Source organism: Oryzias latipes, chromosome 5, assembly GCF_002234675.1.
Source record: "Oryzias latipes chromosome 5, ASM223467v1".
Taxonomy (NCBI): Eukaryota; Metazoa; Chordata; class Actinopteri; order Beloniformes; family Adrianichthyidae; genus Oryzias; species Oryzias latipes.
In genome coordinates this window covers 20,488,718-20,514,184 of record NC_019863.2, presented here as the reverse complement: position 1 = coordinate 20,514,184, position 25,467 = coordinate 20,488,718, and the positions used below count along the sequence as shown (strand labels likewise).

The 25,467-nt window shown below is 40.9% G+C and overlaps 1 protein-coding gene across 3 annotated transcripts in view; it reads right to left on the bottom strand.

The window, feature by feature from the left end:
* The window catches only part of rnf123 (ring finger protein 123), a 95,269-nt gene that overhangs the window by 10,333 nt on the left and 59,469 nt on the right, over positions 1-25,467 (bottom strand). For all 3 annotated transcript variants that reach the window (XM_020703375.2, XM_011475239.3, XM_023955090.1), the window contains 2 exons: positions 16,019-16,224; positions 527-621 (listed from right to left, as the gene is read on the bottom strand). In XM_020703375.2, the coding sequence (XP_020559034.1) occupies positions 527-621; positions 16,019-16,224 (301 nt within the window). The remainder of the gene's footprint in view (positions 1-526; positions 622-16,018; positions 16,225-25,467) is intronic.

The following is a 25,467-nucleotide window of genomic DNA, read 5'->3' as shown; positions in this document are numbered from 1 at the left end:
GGGCATTCTTACTGTAAAGCGAGGCAGACCTGTGGATATATTAATCTTTTTTTTTTTTAAACAACAAAAACAGTTGTTTGTTTAAAAGAGAGCGAATGTTTAAAAAAAGAAAAAAAAGGTAACAACCATGCACTACTGTTGTTTTTTTTCCTCATAACAAATAATTTTCTAAGGGAATGGAAACAGTTGACGTGTTGTTATGCATCCTCCACCCATAATCAATAATACACCCTTCTTTTGGGGCAGAGTCCACTCTGAAGCTTCAGGAAAGCCAGGATCGGGTTTCCTCTTTGAGAGAAGAAGCATTGAAGAAGTCTGTCCTGACCACACCCAACAATTAGCCTGTGATGAGTCAGGACTTTACTCTTCAGGGTCAATGTCTGACCCAATTATGGGGGGGTTCTGACCTACTTCAGAGTACAGCCTGTTCTGGCTAGAAAGAAATCACTTCACTTCAGAAACTGACTAAACAGCTGCAACATGGACATTGCTGGGGAGCTGTGGTGTGTGAGTGTGGGGCACCTACAGCAGTGGAAGCTGCCGCCTGCTTGGACTCCTCGGTGAGAAACGTCAGCATGTGCTCCACCTTCTGCCGTTCCTCCTCACTGATGTAGTCTGTGTCTGTCGGCAGGAAAACAAGAGGTTCAGAAGATCGGATCTAAAGTTTAGACCTTTTCCTGAACACAAAACATATATCATGATCGTTGGTGTGACCGTTTCATCTTTGCAAACATACAACCTGAACATTTCCTGTTTGACAAGTGTTCATTATCCGATGTTCCTCTGTTTTTTTTTTTACTTTTTTTTTCTAAGAAGAAAACTATTTTCCATGTTAGTTGGAAAAGCTAATAGATGCTGATTTTTTTTCTATTCCTCTTAGTTGAAAAAAACAAATGCTTAGAAGGAAAGTTTACCAGAAGGAAATCCCTCTGATGGACAATTACAGAGGCGCTCAAACCTCAGAGTGGTTCTGCTAAATGGATCCACAACAATCAGGCTACGTCTCGGTGATGAGTTCAGATATCAACCTCAGACTGAAGTAAAAGGCCTAGCTTGTGTCCACAACAGCAGTGGACGAATAGTATACACTTCAATGCTGTGATAAGATGCTTAGAATTGCGCATGATATCAGACCTCAGCAGTTTTAAATGTCAACTAAAAACGTACCGTTTCAGAATGGCTTTTAATACTCAGTAGTTGGTGGTGGCATTTTTATTTTCTTTTATTTTTTTAATGCATTCTTATTTGCCTTTCATGTATTTTATTGCTTTTTGTAGTTTTATGCTGTTTTTGACCTTTTGTTCTTAATTTTTCTAGCTATCTTTTGTCGTTCTTTTACTGCAAAGCACTTTGGTACCCTAAAGAAGATGTTAAGCGCTACATATATAAAGTTTCATTCATTCAAGCTCGGAAATCTGACAACAAAAAAACGACTGGATCTAGTCAACTGGACAGTTTATGAATCACTGAGAGATAAAAAAATCAATCTGGGTGTAGATCTGCTTCTTTACAGAAACGCCCCCCTTCAGATCATCTGCAGAGCAACTGTTTCGATGGAAATGTTCAGTGAAAAGCCACAAAAGCATTTAATCTAAAAAAAGATGAACTCATATTCAGAAACCGATTCTGAAAACAATGTTAGTCTCAATAACATAATTTGTGTGAACAATGTGGCATGTTTAGATAGTGTCGTTCTTCTTTTACAATACAGATTCTCTGTAAATCTTTATCCAAATTCTCCTGAACAGAAAGAAAAGGTTTTAGGAGGAGGTTAATACCAGCCTGAAGCATGTTGGAGTCCGTTCAGTTTTTATTAACTAAACAGTTTCAGAGTGTGTTGCTAAATCATTTTTTTCCTCTTTTATCGCCAAAGTCATTCACAAAGTGTTGCATGGGGTCAAATCAGGATCGTTTTAAAATGAAAGAATAGGAAGATTGTAAAGTTGAAAAAAAGAACACTGCAAATTAAAAGAAAATTTTGAAAATTTGAAATCAGATCTAAACTTAAAGCTACACATTTTAAACTTGAAGGAAATATTGAAAATAAAAAAAAATAAAAACCTCTTTACCTAAATACATTTAGTTTTTAATTTTCATTGGCAAGTTTTAAAATTTACAGTCTGGTTTTTCATTCACTTTAATCTGATTTGACTGAGCTCATAGTGTTTCACTTTCCTTATACTAAAAGTAAAATGTATTCCATAAGACTTTATTATTAAGCTCTGTGGCTGCAATTATAGTTTCAAAGAATCCATAGTAGGTTGTGATGCTGTTTTAAGACATGTTGTTGTATACTATATTTTTCATTTTTCTGTATTGTGTTATTGACAGAATACTATTTAAAACATGGGACTCACTAAATATCAGTTTCTGTCCATTAGGAGCTTTTTTTGGAGAGAGAAAGTCACCTGTCCTTGTTCCCCCTGTTTACAGGAATACTGAGCGGTCACCCTCTAAACAGAGAGTCTGAGAATCGTTTCCATGGTAGCAAGGTAAAACTTCCTCTCTGCTGAGACCTTGAAACCTTGAGATAAAACTGTGTTGATGCAGCAATCCTCGAATTAGGCCTTTGTGTACCAGACGTTTTTTTATCTGACATAAAAAATACAAACATCAAATCAAGCTAACCAAGAAAAGAACCACAGAAAATGAGAAGATGAAGGCAAGAAGGGAGATAAAAATTCTTATCAACATCTGATTCACTTTTCTAAAGCTTTTTCTGATGGTCTTTGACCTCCCTTGGGCCCTCCCCTTTGTCCCTCCTCATCCTTGACTTTAGTGGCAGCAGTGAGGAATGATCAGATTGAATCGTCGGGCATCCTGACATTCTCCTGTGTGTGCTCTCCTTTGGAGCAAGATGACAGATGAAGAGCAGGATGTGAGTAAGCACAGCTGCTGCGTGAGCTGACTGTGATCCAGCAGCAGTTTGATCCCTTTGATGGAGTCCAGCATGATGCAAAGCTCCTGCAACCAGCCTTCAGCTCAGACACTCATTTCCACAGCTTCTATAGTCTGTAAACTTCTCTGTTTGTTGTGGGTCCAACACTTCATTTGAAACTGATTGATGCTTTGATTAAAAAACAAACATCAGACTGAATGGGGGTGATAAGGTTTTACAGAAGAAGTCTTATCAGTCCAGATACCGATGCAAATCCTGGTTTGTACTAATCAGCAGCCTAAATTGTTGTCTCAGCCTCTGAAAGAACCTGCTGAGATCTAACACACAGAATGGAAAAATGGAAAACTGTCCATACCCACCCCCCAACACAGACTACATTTACACTTTGTTACTCCAATTACAGACATGTTTTAGTCTTTCTACAAGTGAAGGCATCGAGCATTTTATCGGAATAGTTATGTCGGAATCTCCAGAACTCAAAATAACATACAGAGAAGACAATTTTGGTCATAGGCTGTCAGCTGATGGACAGAAACCTACAGATAAACAGGAGACTAATCATCTCCCTCCTTATAGCTAGTTCATATAAAGTGTATGCTTAAAAATGTCTTTAATGTGGAGTTCAGTTGACCTTCCTGCTGGCATTATTATAAAAAAGAATGATTGTAAGTGGGAGGAAGAAGAAGATTTGATAAACGTACCAAACAGAAATTGTAATAATCAGCCTTGAGTTACAATATTCATTTAAGTCCTATAAAAAATGCTCCATCCACACATCCATGTTCTTGAGCTCATCTGGGAATGGGTTAGCAGTGTAAGCAAAGATGCCCATTTTCTTCTCCCGGGCAACTAACTCCAGTTTCTTTTAGGTAGAGGGAAAGTCTTCTCTGAGGTCTCCGTCTAGTAGGTCATGCCCTGAACCCCTCTTGTGGCATCTGTCCAGGAGGCATTCGGAGCATATGCCCGGACCACCTCAACTGACCCCTCTGGATGAGGAGGAGCAGCAGCTCTATGACTGCTAAGGGAGTGCCCAGCCACCGTGTGTGTGTGTGTGGGATGCTCATACTCTCCTTTCACAACCCAGAATTTATGACCACAGGCAAGTATTGGAAAAACATATCAGCCAGTAAATTCAGAACATGGCCAAAATAGAACAATTCTACAAACTTCTACACTGCCTATGATTCTGTAAACCATGGGCAGTGCAACACGACAATATTACTCCTGGAGATCATGTTGTTGCCAGTGTTTGACAGTGGAGCCAGCATCAGTGTGTGAATAGGACTGTAAAGCCCTTTGGGTCTTGAAAGAAGGTAGTAAAGTGCTAGTAAAGTATATACCATTTAAGTAAGTATATGCCACCCAATCAATTTTCTTCTCCCTTATTTCCATCAAAGTCCATCCACCCTTCAGGGACTATACAAATCCTCCTCCTTTGCATTCTGCCCATGGGAGGCACCATGACCATCACTGACGACTAGACTTGGGGCGCCATGACCATCACTGGTCTTGGGGATATCTTCACCTAATGCAAGGGTGTCCAAATCCAGGCCTCGAGGGCCGTCCTCCTGCTGGTTTTCCAGAAATCCTGCCTTATCTGCTGCTGATTACCTGGATCAGGTGTGTTTAGCCAATAAAGAGCTCCAATGGCAGGTTGGTTGGAAAACATGTGGGACACCAGCCCTTGTGGCCTAGAATTGGACACCCCTGACTAATGGTTCTGTGCCCAAACCCCAAGCATGCCAGATTGTGTTCTAGAATCAAATCTCAAAAAGGTTCAGAATATAATTACAGTTTAAATTCCATTTTTCAAAACTATTGGACATGTTTAACATCTCAATGAACATATCAAATCAGTGTCTTTAGTGTTTGCCATTATTTATGATTTGCGCATTGTTCGTCCAAAAGATCTTTCTCTTTGAAAAGCTGGGTAGCTCGTTTGGTAAGGATTTAAGGGTTCGATTCCCGGATGGGAATAAACAATGGTACTGGGGGCAATTACCATATCAGTGGCATCACACAGTCACTCAGTGGGGGCCCTTGGGCAAGACCTTTAACGCTACTGCCTACCAGCATGAATGTGCATGAATGATCCCGGTGATGGTCAGAGGGACCATAGGTGTGCCACGCCTCTACCATCACCAAGTATGAATGAAGAGTGAATGAGTAATGGACACAATGGAAGCGCTTTGAGTGTCTGGAACAGCGCAGATAGATCCAATCCATTGTTATTATCATTACTGTTATTATTAGTCAATAAAAACGCAGAGAGAAAATAAAATTTGTTCAAAAATAAATGATAAAAGAAAGCGGCGTGGCCACTTTTTTACTTTCAGACAGATTTCAGGAGCTCCTCCTCCGCTGGTTAGGAAACTCTTCTCCACCTCGTGATTAAAAATATCCGCCATTGACCTCCCCAGACACAGAACAGGTATTTCAATGATGTCATATCTGCCTGAGACGGCCTTTGCGTAAATGAGTCTGTAGCCCTGAAGCTCGCACGAGGCTCCCCAGGAGAAATAACCACGAGTGGCTTTGCTGAATATCCTCTGCAGAGGGAGGCTGTGTGTCTGGTGTAAATGGTTCAGCATAAAGGTTTGAGAGGACGTCTGTTGGGAAATTCCTCACTACATCAATGTTTGAATTTTAATTTCAGAACGCTGCATTACCAACATGTTTTTCAGCAAACATGCTGTCACTATTACTTTACCCCCTCCCCTCTTCTCATTCTCCAAACATTCACTTTACCTCTTTATGGCTTTCGATTTATCTTTCCCCCCCCCCCCCCCCCCCCCCCCGTGCAATCAGCCGATCCTGTTTCCACTGAGCGGCGGCAGCGCCCGCTCTGAGCTGAGATATTGACTCGTTGGATTGCTGCCATGGTGGTGCGCAGTTAGGAGATGAGGATCTCTTCACGAGCCTGGACAAGTGGAGGGGGGCAGACAGGCCGATGTGCCGGTGCATAAAAACAGACGATTGATGCGGTTAAACGGAAAGGTTCTGCAGCAAAAAACCTGACTGAATAAGAGATCCATTGACAAAAAACTAAGACTTGCTATCATCCCTGTAATCCTCCACCTATCCATCACCTATTCATCCATTACTTATCCATTCATCCCCCCATCTATTACCCATTCATGTATAAAACCAATCATTTCTGTTATCCATCCATCCATCCATCCATCAAATCAACCTATATGCAATCCATCAACATTTTCATCAATACATAATTTTTTATCCGTTCATACTACTTTCATCCATCCATCCATCCATTAACTCTCCAACAGTGTTACTTATACAACTCTGGAAACTTGTAATTCAAATTCTGCTTTTTTTCCACACCAATAGATTTGGCTTTGTCACTTCTTCCTGCCTGCTCTGCTGGAATTGGAGCTCGTCAAGGAGCATGTAAACATGTTAGAGAATAAAAGCCAAAAGTCTAAAGCAGAGCGTGGACATCCAATCACAAAAAAAAAAAACGAAATCAACTGCAAAACGACTTCTTTGAAAAACTGTCCACAATTGTGCCAACAGCTTTACAAACTTAGTATGAATGGTGCAGGTTTGGACATTTCTCAAAAAATATATAGATCTTGCTAAATGCATTTCTCTCATTCAGGTTTAGTGGTCTAATAAAGTCATTTAAAATCATATAATTGAATTTCCTCCTTTTTAAATGACAAGGTGAAGCACCCAAAAGGTGCCGAACAAAAGAACACACACTCCAGACGGTTTGGCCCGACCACATGGGGTTTAAGATTAATGAGAGTCATGGCCCGTCTCTGGCATTCGCCGTCATATTGAACCTCAATTCAGTTTAAAAAGTGGCTCACTCCAAACAATAGTCCAACAATAGGCGCTTCATCACACAAAACCTGTTGAAATCATTCTTACATGTTAACTCTTGGCGCCAACATCTACTGTCCCTTGTAATGGGGTCCAATATGATGCAAAGAGTTGAGGTCAAGAATCCTCCTTAAAGTAAAAACGTTTTAACTTTTAAAGTTAAAGTTTCTATGCCTAAATATTATTAGAAAATATTAAAACAGGCTAACTGTAAGCAGCTAGTAGTCTAATAAACTGTGACCGAAGAGTCAGTGGAGAAAAACAAAACAAACATCTTAGCAATCATTTAACATTTATCTGAAAATAACTGACTATAAACTTCCACTTGCAGCAGCTTTGATATTAAGAGCACATGTTTTCTTTTTTATTAATCTCTGTTGAGTGACCATGAAAGTAAGCTGATCACCATAACATGGGGGCAATCAGTCCATAAACATTTATCTATTTAGCACTTAGCACATATGGAAATAGGCCAAAGTGCTTCACACTTAAAAGAATCTGTGAAACATAAAAACTGCAAGAACACTAAGACAACAGTTGACTAAAATGAAAAAAATGAAGACAAAATAAAACCAATATTTACAACAAGCACAGGAAATGTGTCAGCTACTTGGAAGTAAAAAGCCCTGAAGTCCTGGAAGGAGCAAAGTGTTTGCATCTGGACCATGGCAATTAAAATGAGAGGTGGAAGAGGATATAAGCGCTCTACCAGAGTTATGAGGAGGCAAAGTTAATTTACTTATGATGAGGTATTACCAAGGAGAATTTTAAAAACAAACATTAATTATTTAGAAATCCAACTTATAGTGCACTGACAGCTAGTGGAGAGTGCAGAAGATGGAAGTTATGGGTTGATGGAAGTTATGCGTTGATGCATTGAGGTGCTGGTCAGTAGGAGATTCTGAACAAAAGTGATGGGCAGGACAAAGAGGACTGCTTCACATGGATGTAAAGTTCATCCTAATAATCTTAATTAGAACTAAAAAAAAAAAGGCATAAATCCATTTCTCATTTGTTGAGGAACATTTTTTAAGGTTGAACTAACGCCAAAGGGTCAGATCTAAACAAGCAGTTAAGACAACAGAGTAAATCTGTTTCTTGAACTGTTCCTGTCAATTGTCTCGGCAAGGTTTTTGACAACTGCTTTAACCCTTGTGCTATCTTAGATGACCCCACCCTTACATTGACGTGTTCTCCCTACCATGACAAAGGTGGATAAAGGTGAAAAGGATTTCATGTAATCCATGGACACCAGTGAAGATCACAAACCATTGAAGAAAAAAGGTTCAGCGCACTGTCTAGTGGGTCTAGATGACCCAACTGCACACGTTAAAGTTGGGTTGTTAGTATTTTAGACTTTAGCGACAGATGCATATGTAGACCATCTGCATAACAAGTAAGTGTTTGACTGCTCAACTATTCACCTCAGTGAAAGCAGGTATAGCTTAAACAGAAAAAAACAAAGAAAAGAACCCTTGTGGTACCGTACGGGTTAGATACACATTGGAAGTTGATAGCTGACCAATTATGGGAGCGAAGCCTTTTCTAGTCAAATACAAATTAAAACAACCTTTGGCCTTATTAATGTCATGGGTTGGTCTCTGAATGACTCAGTGTCTACATCAGGGGTGTCGAACTCCAAGGCCTGTAGAGTCGCCACCCTGCTGGATGTTCAATAACTTGGCCCTGCTTGCTGTTGATTACCTGGATTAGGTGGGTTTTGGCAATGAGAAGCTACAGTGGCAGGTTAGTTGGAAAAAATGTAGGACACCTGCCCCTCACGGCCTGGAGTTTGACACCGGTGGCCTACATGCTGCTTTGAAATTACATACAAAAGCTATACAGATGACTCAGTGGTTTCAACAAATGTTTTTGTTTTCCTAGAAACAATTGGCTGCAAAAGAAGATCTTCGGATGAAGATTGAAGGAATCACATCTAAGACAAGAATGTTAGTGTCCAACTCGATTTCCAAGCTATCGGGACAAAGCCTAACGTTAAAATTGATACTGTTTCACCGGAGGGAGATATACAGTGACTTTTGGCAGCTGCAATACGTCAGATACCTAATCTGATGTTTTCATGTCTCAAACATATACAAGCCAGATAGCTTATATCCAAGGTGAGAAGGTCTTTGCTGTCAGTCTCCAACAGTTTACTGTTAGAGCCTTTAGATCCTCCAACTAACTTGTATCAGGAAAACCAACTCCTTCCTGTTAAGATATCTTCCCAGCTAAGAACTACCGGTTACAAGGAGACCTTAGAGAGTTCCTGATAGTTTATTAAAAACTTTAGAGTTGTTCACATGTTGACTTTATTCTTTCACTTTAAAATCAAAGCTCCTTTGGGCCCTTCATGCCTCTGCGATTGGAATATGCTATAGAAATTCAGATCCTTCATCGCGCACTTGTTTGGAAACAGAACGTGTGCATACAGCCGAGAAGCAGCTGGTTATTATCCGCTGACGATGTGTCATCATGGATGTTTTATGACCAAGGCCGTAGATTCCTCACAGACTGCGTTGTGTCTTTGGGGCTGAGTTTGTGACAATGTGCAGGCAGATGGTGAGGTTTAATAACACTCTCAAACAACATAATTTGCTCTGTGAGAGTCGGATCAGACACGCAGGGATCATCCTCAGTAAATCCACCTTTGAAAGTGGAATTGAAACCGTGAAAGAATTATTGCTGCAGAACAGGAGCGGGACATTAATGAGCTGCTGGAGAGGATTGTGCTTCAATAAAGGAGGCCTTTGCAAAGCGTGAGTGTGTTCCAGCTTGGTCACTGATATGACTGCCTTCAAATTTCTGCCAGAAAACACTGGTGCACACGCCCCAAAGGATTTCGAACTGTCAAGTGAAGTTAATCTAAATAGCATTTGTTTTTTAACAGCGTAAATCCAATATGTCTTCACCAGTTGGTAAGTTTGGTTTAAATATTCTTCAAATTAAGAAAATGGAGGGTTAAAACAGTGAAAACAACAGAAACTGTGTCATTCATGTTCGCATGCCTAGATAGAGATTCTCTGTGGGAAAATAATGGGCAAACCTGTACAAGGTGGCCAGCACAAAACAGCAAGGTCATAAAACGCAAGGTGAGCCCTTATTACAGAAGTGTTCAAACACCATTTTCTATGGACATGCTGCAAGCAACAGGTCAAAGCAAACACTGGGTGAGAAGGTTTGTCATACGAACTTTTCTTTTTTTTTTTCTTTTTTACTTCCCCAAATCCTGCGGACTGTGCAAGAGGTCTGTTAGTGCTGTTCAAGTGATAAGTGTGTGCTCATTGCGTACCCACGTGAAGGTTGATTAATGCTTTACAAATAACTATGGCGTAAGAACACCGTACAACAGCGTCATCTTCAACTGTACGTTTCATTTTCAATGAGCGTCAAAGGAACTGCAAGTCACACCTGCGTTCCTCTTAAGATGCACCTTGAACTGCTCCCTCCTCTCTATGACCCTCCGTGGGCCCAGACACCCAAAAACCAGCAGAATTCATACAAGTCAACACCTTAAGAAGAGCGTGAAACTATACCTTAAAGCAGGGGTGTCAAACCCCAAGCCTCAACAGCCAGCCTCCTTCAGGTTTTCCGGAAATACTGTCTCATCTGGTGCCGATTACCTGGATCAGGTGTTTCTTGCCCACCTCATTATCTTCTTTTATGAAGTGCAGGGAATGTAGACTTGACTCCAATTTATACCGAATTTCAGAAGACAACCGCAATGATGGAAAAACTCAACTCAAACTCTTACCAAGTTTGTTTATTGGTGAGATCCATCGCTTCACTGGTTTGAAGATTGCATTTCACTGTTTCGATGCTCTGCTTTTAGCCAGCTAACCTTCCTCCCAGTATTTACTGAACACACAAGATGTGGTTCTTCACTCTGGCAATCTAACCCTTTGTTAAAAGACCAAAAGGAGATTCATAAGACATGAGTTCACACCAAAACATCTTCTACCATGAAGAAAAAAGAAACAAAAAAAGATTGCACCACCTCCACTGGGCTACAGTAACGTGAGGGGCATTGAAGATTACTTAAGCTGCCATTTGTAGCTTTGTGATTTTCCAACTATATAACAAAACCAGGTTACACTTGAAGGCTGTGATTACAGTGCGGTTTGCCAGCTTTCTTCTGAAAGGCATTTTCCAACAGTGTAAATGAACTTCCCTGTGCACGTTTGCTGCCAGGGGCTTCACTCTGAAGGGCCAATAAAGTGCTCTAAATTGAACCGAACATTATTTTACACAGAGCTTATTAAACCCCTGCAGCAGCTGCTTGAGGCAGGCGGCCACACAGGTAACAGCATCAGAGGACAGGAGCAGAGCCTTGCTGGTGCTGCTGCTTATTAACAGCAGCGTACAGCATGTTCTGCTCTTCAGTAAAAGGTCTGTAACCTGCAGATTCACTTGGTGATGAATCCTTGCTTCCTCCGAAGGAAGCAGCAGGAGCCGCGGGATGATAATGAGACACATACGTCAGGGCTCATCCATAAAACATCCAGCACGGAGGATGTGGCAGCCTCCAACAACACACACTGCAGTCCTGATGCACAACAGAAACACACTAAGTGCTTTCTGCTGGACTCCATGGAGCTGACAGGAATCAGGTATGAGACTAACATTCTAGATGCTGTTTTTACATGTTTTTGTGAGGGACGGACGCTGTTTCAACACAAGAATTCACCGCAACATTTAACAGTGACTCATAACTGATCAGAGCCTGCTTCGATCAAAAGGAGGAAAGAGAATCTCAAGCTATCACGGCACACAGTCAAAGGATTTAGACTGTTAGCTTCATTTTTATTAATTCAACTCAAACACAACTGGATGGAAAAGAGGAGCCAGACTGAAACAAAAGAATCAACTCTGGACTTTCAGAAAAGCTTACCAGAAAGTGAGAAGAACTTTCATTGAAATTTTTTTTTAAAATGAAATTAAACGTGATTAAAAAAAAAAAAAAAAGCTAAAAAACAACACAAATGAGTTAGCAAAACTTTGAAAGTTGTTCAAGTTGTTCGACGTTAAACCGGCATGAAAGCTAAACTAAATAAAAGGTTTAAAGTTTGCTTGAATGACACTTAGAAACTAGAGTTTAGCCCGTTTCCGATGCACTGTCTGTGGTCTTAAAGTCATTCAATTTCGGCTGCAGCGATTGGGCTCAGGGTTCAGGCAAAGACTAACTTTACTGAAAATAAATCATCACTAAAGCAGTAACTCTCAGCCTTTTTGACCCACCAAAAAGTACATGGCTACAGGTCAAGACCCCATTATCCTACTGTAGCTAAAGAGAACTGCTGTTTTTTTTGTTAGTTTTTTCTTTCATTAAATTGATTTGCCAGCAGTTTCACCCAAACTTCCAATTAATTGAACCATTTTTTCCCCATGTTTCACTGCTTTTTTTGTACTCCTTGTGCAGCACGCTGAGACATCTTCAGATCTTAATGCTTTAAAAAGATTAACTGACCTGAATAAAACTTGTGAAATGTGCTGTATTTCGCTGCTTAGAGTGTCCGTCACATCTTTAGGACTAAAATTAGAGCAGAGAAGAAGAAAACGAAGAGGCAGCTGCTCTTGGGACAACAAAAGAAAAGGACAAAGACCAAGAGAAGAAGCAGAGGACTGGTGCCTGAGGGATGACAAATGGCCTCAACAGAACAAATAGACCCAGAAGCCAAACTTTTGCAGTCTCACCAGAAACTGCAGCCAAAAAGGCAAGATGTTTCACAGGAGGCTCAGCTGCAGAACTGAGAGCGACGCCTGCAGATGGAGATCTTACACTCTATAAATATACCAGTGTCAGACAATACAATGTGACGCCCTTCTCTATTTTCACTGCAACTTTTTCATCAAAGTCGTCTGAAAACAGGAATAAAAACCTTTGTTTTGGAGAGTATTTTGGAATTTTAGAAAGTTGAGTGTCTCACACTTGTCAGCATAACGTCCAGAGTGACCTGAGGGTGATCCTGTTTCTGAGGTAAATTCAAGAGAAATGTAGCAAGATGCATGAGAGCAAACCGTTCCTTTCAGGTTCTGACTGAACTACAGATGGAGACGATGAGGAAGAGGGGATCTCTACTTATTCTTTTTAACAAAAGTACCACAAGGCTCTGGGCCAAGACCTGTTCCTTTTCTATGGAGCTTTGGACTACCAAACTATAAACTGTAAACTATAAGGACAAATATACTGTTTGCATCAGAGCAGAAAATGTGTCCATCTATAAATTAAAATTTGCAAGTGCACATTTTTTTGGGTCTTTTTTACAGCACCAATTTGTACTTGTGTTAAAAAGAGGAATTGTGGCAGCTGAAAACATATGTTCTTCTGTAAAAAGATAATTGAAAACTGTAGAAGATTGCACACTAGCACACAAAAACAATTTTTGTCTTCAGATTTAACTTTCAGATCCTCAAGCAAGCAAGCACAGGTAAAGGCATTCTTAGGTAGGTGAGGGACTTCCAACAAGCTCACTCTTGATTGGTGAGAGTGGTTGCCATAGAAATGCTGACTCCGACTGACTCAGATCAGTCACTGCAGCGTCTGTGTTGTAAAAAACAATGGCTTCTGAACTGACTTCATTTCGTTGGAAACTGAAGAAAGTCCTTTTTTTATGAGCGACTTCTCCCTCGTTCGGTCCAGTTCTCATTTTCAGTCAATTTAAAAACAAAACGACCTGCATGTGATTTACTAGCCCCTTTGAGTCTTTCAAATGGACAAAGCAATATGTTCCAAGTGGTCCATTTTCCACATTTGTCTTTGATGGATAAGAAATATGAGTTTCTGACAGAATGCCATAAAAGTAGGAGTAGATAAAACAGATGAAAGGGGCACAGGCTGAAAGATTCATTGACCATGAAGCAGAATATTGGCAGTTGTGCATCTACAGCTCTATGCAAAGAGGGATAGGGAGCCCTCACTCCTTAGTGATCCTTTAGTGGGCTATATGTGACAACCTTGGTTGTGCACTAAATATAAAAAAAGAAAAACTGAACTGGCTCTGATAACAACAAATCCTTCTGGTCTCCAGAGAACATCTCTGGGTTTTCCTTCATACCAACTAGTGTGTAGCAATGTGACACTACATGTAACTATTCCTGTAGTGTTTCTGCTTTTCCCTGACATTCATATGAATGAAGCGTCTCGCTCGCCTCATGGCTCTCAATAATTTTCCAGGTGACGGCACCAGAAGCTCTTGTGTTTCCATGGCAACAGAGCTGAATGTCAATTTTAAGGCACTACTACTTCACACGACAAACCCATGCAGCTGATTAACACCTGTGTCAGCTGATGCTCCGCCTCTCTCCACCGGGCGTCAGGGCGTCAGGCAAAAAGAGGGCGAATCACCGTGGAGTCATTTTAGAATGAAAGCTGCTTTTAAAAACCGAGGCGGCGGAAAGGACAGATGCCTTCTCACGACTGAAAGACACAAAGCAGACAGTCATATGTGAGCGCAGACAGACGGCTGACCCGAGGTCAAAAGAAAGAATGACAAAAACCCACAGAGCAGAAGCTGCAGCAGACTCGGAGGCAAACAGAAGAGGCTGAACAAAGAGCGAGGCAGGAACAAAGACGAAGGATTGGACCTTCCTGACAAACACACGACCACCTGAGGCACCAAAAGTGAGGCCAAGCTCAAACTCTGAGAAACAACTGAGCTCCAGATTTCAACGGCACACACCTCCAACCTGTCACACAAACCCCTTTGGCGCCGCATCCAACACACAACCCCGCAGGTGTTTTAATACCTGATTCCAACACAATCCAATCCTGACTGTGGAAAGGCAACAATGGTGATGACGCAGGAAGCTAAACCGATAAAGAGCTTGTGTGTGACTGAAAACACTAACAGGAATGAGAGCAGCAGGAACACAATTTGCATTCCGTCTGTTCATTTCTTTTCAAAACAATAACATAGACATGGACCTGCTGGGTGTAACTGTGATTTTCTTAATGACAGAAAACCCAGCTCCTGCTGTTTTGCATTGCGTCTGAAAAAAGCTCAGATGTTTTTCATTGCGAGCCTCCAGAGGAACGGTATTGAGAGCTTTTACTGCACATTTGTTCAAATAATGTTCTCTTAAAATTCAGCCAGACAAGGCGTTTATCTGCCCTCAGGCATGTGCACAAAAGTGTGCATGTGAGTGTTTCAATTCCTTCTCAGGTCACAGTGATCTCTGTTAGGCCAGCAGCCTCAGTTAAGACGATTTCACTGTTTTTTTTTTCTTTCTTTAAGCGTGGTCGTGTCTGCACAGAGATGTGAAGTCGCTGTGATCTCTCACAAAGGGTACTCCCTGTTCTAAGCCTCGTGCATGCCACATGCACGCCACACGCACGCCACACGCGCGGCAACAGCCCCCAACTACGACAACGTAGAAGATCAGAACAGTGTGTTTATGGACCACGCTGGTGTCTGAACGGGTCCGACATGAAACCAAGCTGAAGGTCAAACAGAAACCAGGAGGTCCAGAAGCAACACATACATATTCATTTTTTGAGATTATGTTTATTACAGTTTGTAATTTGTTTTTGCGGCAAGTAGAATCCCCCCCAACACCTGCTGTTTTTCTCAAAAAGGATAAAAATGATGTGTATTTGAAAAAATGTCCTTGTAGCAGAATTTTAGATGGGAATGTACAATATTAAAAGACAAAAAAGCTGTTATTCACATATGCCTGATGGAAACATAGAGACCCACCCCACTCATATTTTTTTAATCTATTTTAGAAGCTCTTTTGCTAATGGCTTTTTTTTGTCTGCTCCTGCTTTACAATGATATGAATACAAAAATGCTTGTAAATGCAATTTTAAGCTTAATGTTCTTTATGTATGTCCCCCATCATCAGAAAAACGCTACAAAAAAATGCTAAAAAAAAAAAGTGTTTCCTCTTGATTTTTTACGTTTCTGGAATTGTCATATTTGTTGTTTCGTAAACCAAGAACTTTGGTTTTCATGTGCATGAAACAACGGTCGAGAACTTATAAAATTCCATATCTTTGATCCTCCTGTGAGGATCCATGAAGTTATTGTTACATTTCATTAGTTTGACCTAAAAAACTAACCGTCCTCCTGATGACCAATCAGCAGCTGTTGAATGAATTAAGTCATTTAGATGTTCCAGTTCATTATTATGATTTTAATACCTGGTAAAAATACATTTCTAAGGTGGAAAAACTATCACAACACAGTTGCAGTTTCTTTGAGACACAGCCCTACCCACAATGCACTAGGACTTGACGGATTAAAGCTGTTGCGGAACAGCTCTGATACTCACATGCATGCAGGGTGAAGTGTTTGCGTTCCGAGGGCCCGGAGCTTCCAGCGGCTGAGGGAGGGGCCACAGAGGAGCCCAAGGCAGTCAGGGTGGGGGCAGCCCCTGTTGATGAGGTGGAGGACTCTCCTGCTTCTCCCAGGAGGTGCTGGATGGAGTGCAGCTGGAAGCAGGGGTCAGCGAGGAGAACAGAGGCGGCTCGGGATGTCCTGGAAACGGAGGAGGAGAGAAAGGAAAGGAAATCTCATTGGGTTTAGCAGGAAAGGACAGAATCAAACATGAGGAAAACAGATCTGAAGTTACACTCACACACAGACAGAATTTTTAACGTTCCAGCCTGGGAGAGGAGCACAGCACCCCTAACAGGAACACTAACCCAGAGAAGATGAGCTCAGTGTCACATTCTGTCAGCAGCAGCATGCCTTGTCTTGTTCTGCTGAGCTCCCACCACCCACCTGAGGTCACAGCTAACACCTCTGCAGAGCAGCAGAGTAACCCCCCACACACACTCAGTGTAAAAGCTGTTCAGCCAGGCTCAAAGCCTCCGCTGCCTAAATGTTCCCTTCTATGAAACGTCTCTGACGTGATTTGGACAAATCCCACACAGAGGCCATAACAATTTACAGGAGAGGGGAGAGGAGACGGCTGCTGCTGTCAAGCTGATGAAAGCCACGTCTGGATCCCTGTTCTACCATAGCATGAGGATGCTGGGAGGGAGAGGAACCGCAAAGGAACCAGCTCTTTTGGGGACTCAATTGCTGGGTTTTTTTTTCCCAGCGGAACAATTAAAAGAAGCCAAACAGATCATTTCTTGAGCCGCACATCCACACACATCCATGTATAAAATAATCATTGTGCCTCTTCCCTCCAAACTCCTCTAATATGAAACTTGCTACATGACAAGATCATTGCCACAGCAAGGTTACTTCCCTTGACACCCCTGTCTGAAGCAATGCTTGGACCATAACTCTATTCTGACAGGAATTAATTTTGAGTCTCGGTCCAGAACCAGCCCACATCAAAAACCTCCACCACTGTGCTTTGCATTTAGTGCTTTTTTTTCTGAAGGTTTTTTTCTTGGTTTTCCTACTTTTTTTTGCTTGCAAGCCTCAACCTTTGGTCTAAACAATAATAATTGGCAAATAAAATCTGCCAATAAATCAACAAATGAAAAGAGAATCTATGTATGCACAATATTTATACCAAAAAAAGTCTAAAGTTATAGTCCCTGCAAATCTTTGTCATCAAGTGTTAAAAATACAGATCGTATTGATATTTTTTAGTGAATATTTTCTGAAATGCTTTTATTACCAACATTAAGAGGATTTTTCTCTAATTGTGTGAACATATCGTTGGATCTTGAGGTTTTTTTTTTCTCTTTAGAATCCAAGAGATTTGGGTTTCTGATAACATTTAAGATGAGGATTTATCATGAACCCATGGTTGACAGAGCTCCAGATTAACTGGACTTTCTAAATCTGTCTCATCAATCTTGTGTCAGGTCTGCAGTCTCCCTTGAAAACCTTTCTGTTTGGTCAATCCGTCTTTCCAGATGACCATCCAGTAAATGAGATGTGGGACGCATAAAGGAGATCTGCTCTTGATCGCTGCTCCTCCCTCTAATGACCTCTATTCCCTTCCTCCTCCCTCCAGTCTTAGTTCTCAAACCATCACTCAGTTATCATGTCATCATCTATCTTTCCCAGAGAGGCTTTCACGGCCGCCTCCTAAAGCAATTGGCTCAAACTTATTCTCATTCCTGGATTAAATCTACCCTACTCAACTCCCCACTCAAATAACGGAACAAACACTCAATGATTTATTTGAATTCTTTTGCTTGTCTCACTCTTATCTGTGTTTTTGGATTTGTATTTCAGACTCAGATGAAAATAGGGTTTTTGGTGCTGCTCAGCACCAACGGTTCCGTCTACAACTAAGAGGCAAATTTCCAATGAACTACTGCAGCTCTACAGAAATTATGTCCTAGAAAAGGATACAGGTTTTTTTTTAATTTGCCTGAAAACAACATAATCATGATTTAAAAAAATAAAAATAAAACTACTGGAAACGCTTTGAAAATAAATCAAAAGATCATCGCAGTGGGACTTTAATGTATTTAGGGAGTGTGAAACTGAGCAGGTGATGGTTTCACATAAGGGGAATCCCACTACAGCAAAATGTACTTTAGACTCATTTAAAGTCACTGCAAAGCAGAATGGGAATAAGATTTGGAATAATGTTGATCCGTTTAAAGCATAATATCAGGAAGTCAAAAGAACATCTTAGTCTTAACTAAGAGGAAGCGCGTTCAATGAGAACCAAGTTTCTTTTTACGTGACAAAAAGAAAAGCATTTCATTAGAGACTTAAAAAAAATGTCTAAATATAAGCATGCTCCGTGACTCTGGAGCAGAGTCCAGGCGTGGAGATGTGGCGGGGTCGCCTGATAGGTCAGCTGCATTCTGCAGAAATTAACTCTGAGCAAGACAAACAATGACCTTTCCTGCTGAATCCGCTCTGACATTCAAGCGGCCCAACAGCTCACACAGAGCGACCTTCAGCTGCTCTGCTCTGTTAGACAACCCAGGAGGCAAAAAAACCCACTATCCTGACACCATAATCATGCTGGTTCTGTGGATAAATTCAGGTTTTCTCATCTGATCCTCTAGAAATTAACAAATATGTAAATTCTATCTAAAAATGAACTCATTTTTTTTTTAACTACATCGTTTGACAAAATAACACAAAAACTCTATGATTGCAATGACTTCGGGAGAATATAAATAAAACGTTGCTATTGTCATTGATTACATTTGTCTCAGACGTTTTTGCAGAATTTGCTTGGACCATAAATGCTTCAGCAGCCCAGAAACAAGTTACAGGTGACAGACAACAAATCTGCTTCTTGTTCAAGATTAAAGAGATTCTTTGTCATCATAAAAAATGATTACATGTTTTTTAAAAGGTCTTCAGTTTAGGTTCATTTAAAATATATAAAACGAATAAACAAACAGGCTAGAGGGACATGTTAGTCGATAGAATATTTAAAATTATGTCTCAATTTGAAAATTGTAAAGAAAACAAAGGTATAAATGTCAAATATCTGTAACAGACATCAGCCAACATGTGATGGGAGCTTTCTGCAAACACTTAAACTTGTGCATCCTGGACAAAAACTAAAAGCCATCCTTTAATTTGAAACAAACAAAACATGAAAAATATGTGTTATAATTTGCATTTAAATTGCTTTTTGCTGCATAATCGTGTTGGGATAATATAAAAACATTTCCAGCATTAACATCATTTGTCATTGTTAGCAGATGTGCAGTAAATTTCAGGAAGGTTAGAGCTTTACTCTGACTTTTTTTGTTTATTATAGACAACATAAGCAAAAAAACAACAAGTTTTTGTTGTCTTTCTGCAGACTCAGCAACTAAGTGACCTGCTTGCTGCTCATGTTTAGAAAAATCCTTTGATAAAGGGAGGAAGTTTTCTTCCACAGTTCACACACAACTCTCCTAAATTGAGTTTGTTTTGTGTGTGTTTCCTTTCATGTTCGGAAATTGTTAGCATTTGAAAAGCATTTTCTCTGAGCAGACAGCAGTTGTCTGCCTCAGATGCAGCGGAGATGAGGAGGAGGAGGAGGATGAAGAGAAAATGGAAACGCCTGAAGTGAGTCACATCACTCCGTTTGGAAAATGTCACCGCCTGTGCTCCACATCAACACACCAGTGCATTGTGTTTCCTTTAATTACAAACCAACAGAAGTGCAGACTGACAGGGCTAATTACACAAAGACCACACGAGTTCCAGCGAGCGCACAACTGCTGATCCGCGTACTCACAATACAATCACAAAAGAGAAACCGCCTGCTGCTCCTTTATGGTTTCATTTTCTATTCTGAATCCAAAAGAGCGTCCTATGTTTATCTCTTTTTGTATTAGGTTTAGAAACAAATAATGTAGAGATGAGAAAAACATTTCAGACAATTGTTCATTAACGTTCTCAGAAATCTCAAAACAAAACAATTCACTATCTTGGATTCTGGTTTGAATTTCTAGAAGTATAGATTCTCCACTTCATCTGTACCTCATCTGTTAAAAGAACCTGCAGGGTTCTGTGACATCACAGACCCAGATCAAAATCATTCGATCTCTCTTAGATTCCATCACGCTGCATTTCCATGACCCGGAGGTCTAGAAGTCAAACCTATTTGGGTTTTACTTCAGCAGCAAATTCACAGCACAAGATTTAAAATAATTCAAGCACCTTGAATTATTTTGTGTACGAATTGTGCTATACAAATAAACTTGTCTTGCCTTAAAAATAACCCTACTAAAGTTTTATCTTAAAATCCGTATTCCAAATTGTTTTCTTTTTTTCTCCATTTTGAAGGTAAGAGTCAGGATTAGATGGATGGAGGTGGGGGTCACGTCATGTTTCTGGACTGCAGTCAATTTGTGCCTTTGTGACATGCACCCATATGAAGGGTTGACCCTCATGGGTTTTTAGGTTGTCCAGGCCCGTGGAGGGTTGCAGAGAGTAGCAGCCTTGGGTTCTGTCCAAATTCCATCACTACTCACTACATAGTGCACTATATATCGCACCACTCAAAATCGAGTGCCCTACAAATTTCCCCAGAGGTCTCTGCAAAAAACCAGTGTGCACCGATGCTCACTAGATTAGCGAATATAGACCACAATGCATTGCGTTTAAAGATTTTTTGTGAAAAAATGTATTTTACTCAATTTTTTTCAAAAGAACTTAGTGGATTCATAAATAGTATTCATAAAATGTTTATATGTAATAGGTTTTTACTTCAAGAAATCAGTGACCTCACATTTGCCATAAAAAAAAAGTAGTGAGTACGGTTTCCAAACTACTTTTAAAATACGAGGCACTAGATAGTCTGGCACTATATAGTTTTTTTAGTAGTTTGGTAGTAAGGAGGGAAATCGGACATATCCTTGTAGATGTCATAAAAATGGAACGTACCATTGTCGTGGTAAGTGTAACGTGAAGTATTTGTAAGGATAATTAATATAAGTTACACACACTTGTGACATATGGGTGATGCTGTCATATGGTGCCCTAACGCTGTGCTCTAGTCTAGTCCCAAATGCTGAACGCATGAGGTGTGTGTATGTATTGCTTGAATATCACAAGCAAGCCCCTTGTGGGCCTCTTGCGCAGTGCACAGGGTTTGCCTGTGTCTGCATCCCTTACTTCACCCTTCTGTGTTGTTTTAGTGTTCACTATGGCCTGTCACTCACAGCATCCCTGTAGAAAAAAATGTACACGAAGATTTTTACTCTAAAGTCTCACCGAGCGTTCTGCAAACTTGATGTTTCATGCTGACTACCTGCGAGCCCCACACAGGTATGCATATTGTGACCCGCAGTATCCACCCGTATGGGCAGTTGAGACTAAGGCATTAGGCAGTTGTCAAAAGGATTGAACGTCCAGATAAAAAAAAAAAACAAAAAAAACGTTCGCTTCCTCACACTTCATCGAACAGCAATTGTCAGTTAATTAACGTGATATTCAGTAAAAGTTCCCTTTTTTTTATTTTAAATATGAGGGAACTGTTGACAAAACCTGTGTGCAAAACCTTCCAACAAACCCTAATTTAGTATCACTTTGGTCAATTTCAGTGACCATTGTGGGTTTTTCCTCTATTGTAACAGAGAAGTCTTAACAATTTTTCTTCGCATCTGTATACCACATAATTTTTTTTTCAACAGAAACACTAGAAGTTGTTTGTCATAGAAAGTCTGTGCACACAAAACATTAGTAAACAGCGATAAAAAAAATACTGACTTCTTATAGGTTAAACAGACTTCAAAACTAACTTTTAGGATCTCCTTTTGGGCGCTTGTGCATCAGGCTCTGCTCTTTTTTTACTTCTAATAACTAAAAGCTTCACTGTCAGACGCATAGCTCCATGTGTGTGCATGTTTTTGTGTGATCTTAATCCTCTGTGACAGAAGCTCAGCATTAACCAATACACAAGCGTGTGCTGCTATCCCAACGGGGACACTGCTGACGTGCACTAAAGCCCAACTAACCTGCACAAGCAAATCACGCCGCTCTTTCATTGATTATTTAGAGCTGTGTGTACAGTTAACTACATCTTGATCCGTACATATGTCTTTGAAAAAAGGGGGGGAAAAAGGGAAAAGAAATGAAAAATCTTATATTAATACAGTGGGTCAGACATTACTGAAGGGTTTGTCTATGAGCTATGCAAGTTTGAAGTTGTCCTGTCAGGTTACTTCAGCACCGTGTGTGCAGCTTTAAAATCGAACACCAGCAACACCGTCGCTCCGACTTGTTTCAAAGGCGAGACATTCGTCACAAACCAACGTGTCGTACTATAAATATTCTGGAATGTAACAGATAAGTGAAGCTGCAGCCGCAGCAATAGCCTGTAATCACTTGGCTGGCCAGCATCATTAACATGATAAATGAGATATCTGTGAGTGCGGCAGAGCTTGGCCACAGACTCTGTTCCAGGTATAACCACACATCGGGGGAGGGGGTCTACAGGGGGGGGGGAAAGCACTCACAACAGCTCACCAAAAACCCCTACAGGACACACTGCCCTGATTTGTAATTGGTCAAGTTCATTAACCCACAGTACCGTGCAAGGGGCAAACACAGCTCAAAGATGTCTGACTATGGCAGTCACGCCGAACTAACTGCAGAAAGATTCTGAACATTTAGGACTCGTTAGCACCAGCAGTTTAAGTCTTTGTTTCCTGTGGTTCAGGTGCTTGTTAATAAATAATTGTCAGAGGACTAGTCAAACTAGCCAGTAGGAAAGCCTTAGTCACATGCACCCAAACGGGGATTGACCCGTACAGGTGTTGTTGGGTTACTTGGACCCGTAGAGGGTCGTAGACAGGAACAGCCGCATCTTAAGGGAAGCTTAGGTGCGTCTTGCAGTTCCCTTAAGGCCCATAAGTTCACCTCAAGGGATGCCATGGTAGTGGACCATACGATTGTCATCCTGGAAGTTGCACGCATCGCCGTACGGTGCTCTTACGCTGCACTCTATTCATTAATAAGGAAATTGCCACTTACTGTCTGCATGCATTGGTGCATGCACAGGGTGTCCATATAATACACAAGTGCCCGTAAAACACCCACACAAACTACTGATCCGGCTGCACGCAAGGAGCACGCACTTGTGACTTGAACAGCAGTTATGGGCTCCTTGTGCAGTGCGTAGGCCTTGGGGGGTGGGGTTGAAAAAATGAAAAATCTGTACATGCCTGCGCCTCACCGACTTCACCTTTACTTACTTCAAGTGTTAGCTATGCATGTCTGTAGAAAAAATGTGCACTAACATTTTTTCAGTCAACGGACTCACTATGAACTTTATTGCATTAATACGAGAAAGTTTCGGACAACTATGCTTAAGAGAGCTTCGCCAGCTGGAAAAATTGCAGCTGAAACGGGCTAGTCAGAGAAACCATCTGCGATTCAACCACTGCTGCCGGGATGAGGGGATTATCCCAACTAGCCTCAACATGAAAAACCCGATCAGAGCCAACAACTCAGAACCTATGATTAAAAGATTGTGGAGGGCTTCTCAAAGGGTTGAAGACAAATTCCTTTTTTTTTCTCTGATAACAAAAGAACCAAGAAGGCAGACTCACTGAGTCGTCTACAACCTTGACAGTTCGTGCCTGCCACCTGCGACTCTCGTACAGGTTTACCCATTTTACACCTATAGACAGGCCGCATCCATCGTAAGGGAGGTTGTGACTAAGGCTTATGCTCACCAAAATAATTAAACAGTGAAACAAACTTTCTGATCATTTTAGGGAGCCCAATTTTCACGCCTGACCACGGATTTGGGTGCATGCGCCTTCTACGTGGAAGTACCTACATCTCCGCCTCATTTTCTGAGGATCCTGCATGAAGATTTTGAGTGGCGTGGTGGGGTCATGCACATTTGAAGTTAAGTTAATGTCTTCTATGAAGACGATATTTATAATCCTGTATATAATAATGTAAATTGTCAGTAATAAACTGTTAGCATTAGATACAAATAACTACGTAAAGTGAAACTGAACCGACATTAATGCTCCAATTTATATCCGAGTTGTGTTACTAAGATTAAATTCAAAAAGCTGCTTGGAATAGTCAGTCTATGGTTCATTTCTGTACATTTGTGTTTGATCGTCTGCCTGCTTGTTTCAAAGGCTCTTGGTAAATTTTTCTTTAAAGGCTATTCTGGGAACGCTTCCACTCTAGCTATGCTTTTTTATTACCCGAGGGAGCTAAGGCCACTCTGCCCTCCATTCTTCTAACCCCTTCCCTCTTTCCCCTGCCAGAAATGAAGAAAAAAAAGTAGTTAAATTAACAGACTCTGTGATGTGTTGAAGAAACTAGATGGTCTTAAAGCAGCTTTGAAGAACTTAGGAAACTACATTTTAATGTCCTCCTGCTTGCAAGCAAGCTGCTCAGTTACAATTTTTATGTGTTTAATAATTACTTGCCACATGTGTTTTATGGCTTAAAATGTTAAAAGGATTTTGGATCCTCTTGAACATTTCCTTTGTAAATCAATGGATGGAAAATAACTTGACAGGTCCAGGGGAAAAGATTTCAGATTTAAAGGGAAAGCTCTTGAGCTGCACTCTGTTGAAAGAAAAACAAAAGTTTTTTTATTTTCAAGGTTACAAGAAGACTGCAAGAAAGACTCAAAATGAGGAAAAGAATGATGAGGGCGAGGATAGTGGGAGTAATGAAGAATCACGCAAAGGGAGCAGGTGTCACATCAGCCGATGTTTGCTTCGGGATCAGATTTCAGCTGCCGTCATCAGGTCAGCGGGATTTTATTACCCGTACAACCGGCTCACTTCAGCCACAGGGACAAAGTCCACCCCTTACCTCCAGTCTTCAGGTTGCATTGTGTCAACCCTAAATAATAAAAAAGAACCGTCTATTTCCTCCCAGGTACGTCTACATTGAAGCAGGATCAGTGTGTCCACAGACCTGTGGCTTAAGGTTCAACACTTCTGTACCAGGAAGCTCTCGCTTCTAACTGAAGTGTGTCACCCTGGCAACTGAAGCTACCATGAGAGATGAAAACAACAAGTCCCGCCTCCTGAATATTCAGCTCTCTCAGAGCGATCCAGTAACGAGACATGAGGATGGTCGGAGTTTCCTCTGAGGGTTATGCCAGACTTGGATCAGAAATACCACGGTCCACATGAACTGCGAGGATTTCCTCCACAGATGGATGGAGCTCCTAGAACCCAGAATCACTCATTTCAGTCTGCTCTGGGAGACAGCTCCATCCATTTTAAGGGAACAAGTACAGATCCAGAAAACACGGTTAATTCTTCTGGTTACTTAGCCAGATGAATTTTGATACTGTCAAAATAAAGCACACACGTGTTTTAATTAGTTCCAGCTTTTCAAACAAAAATGAACTAA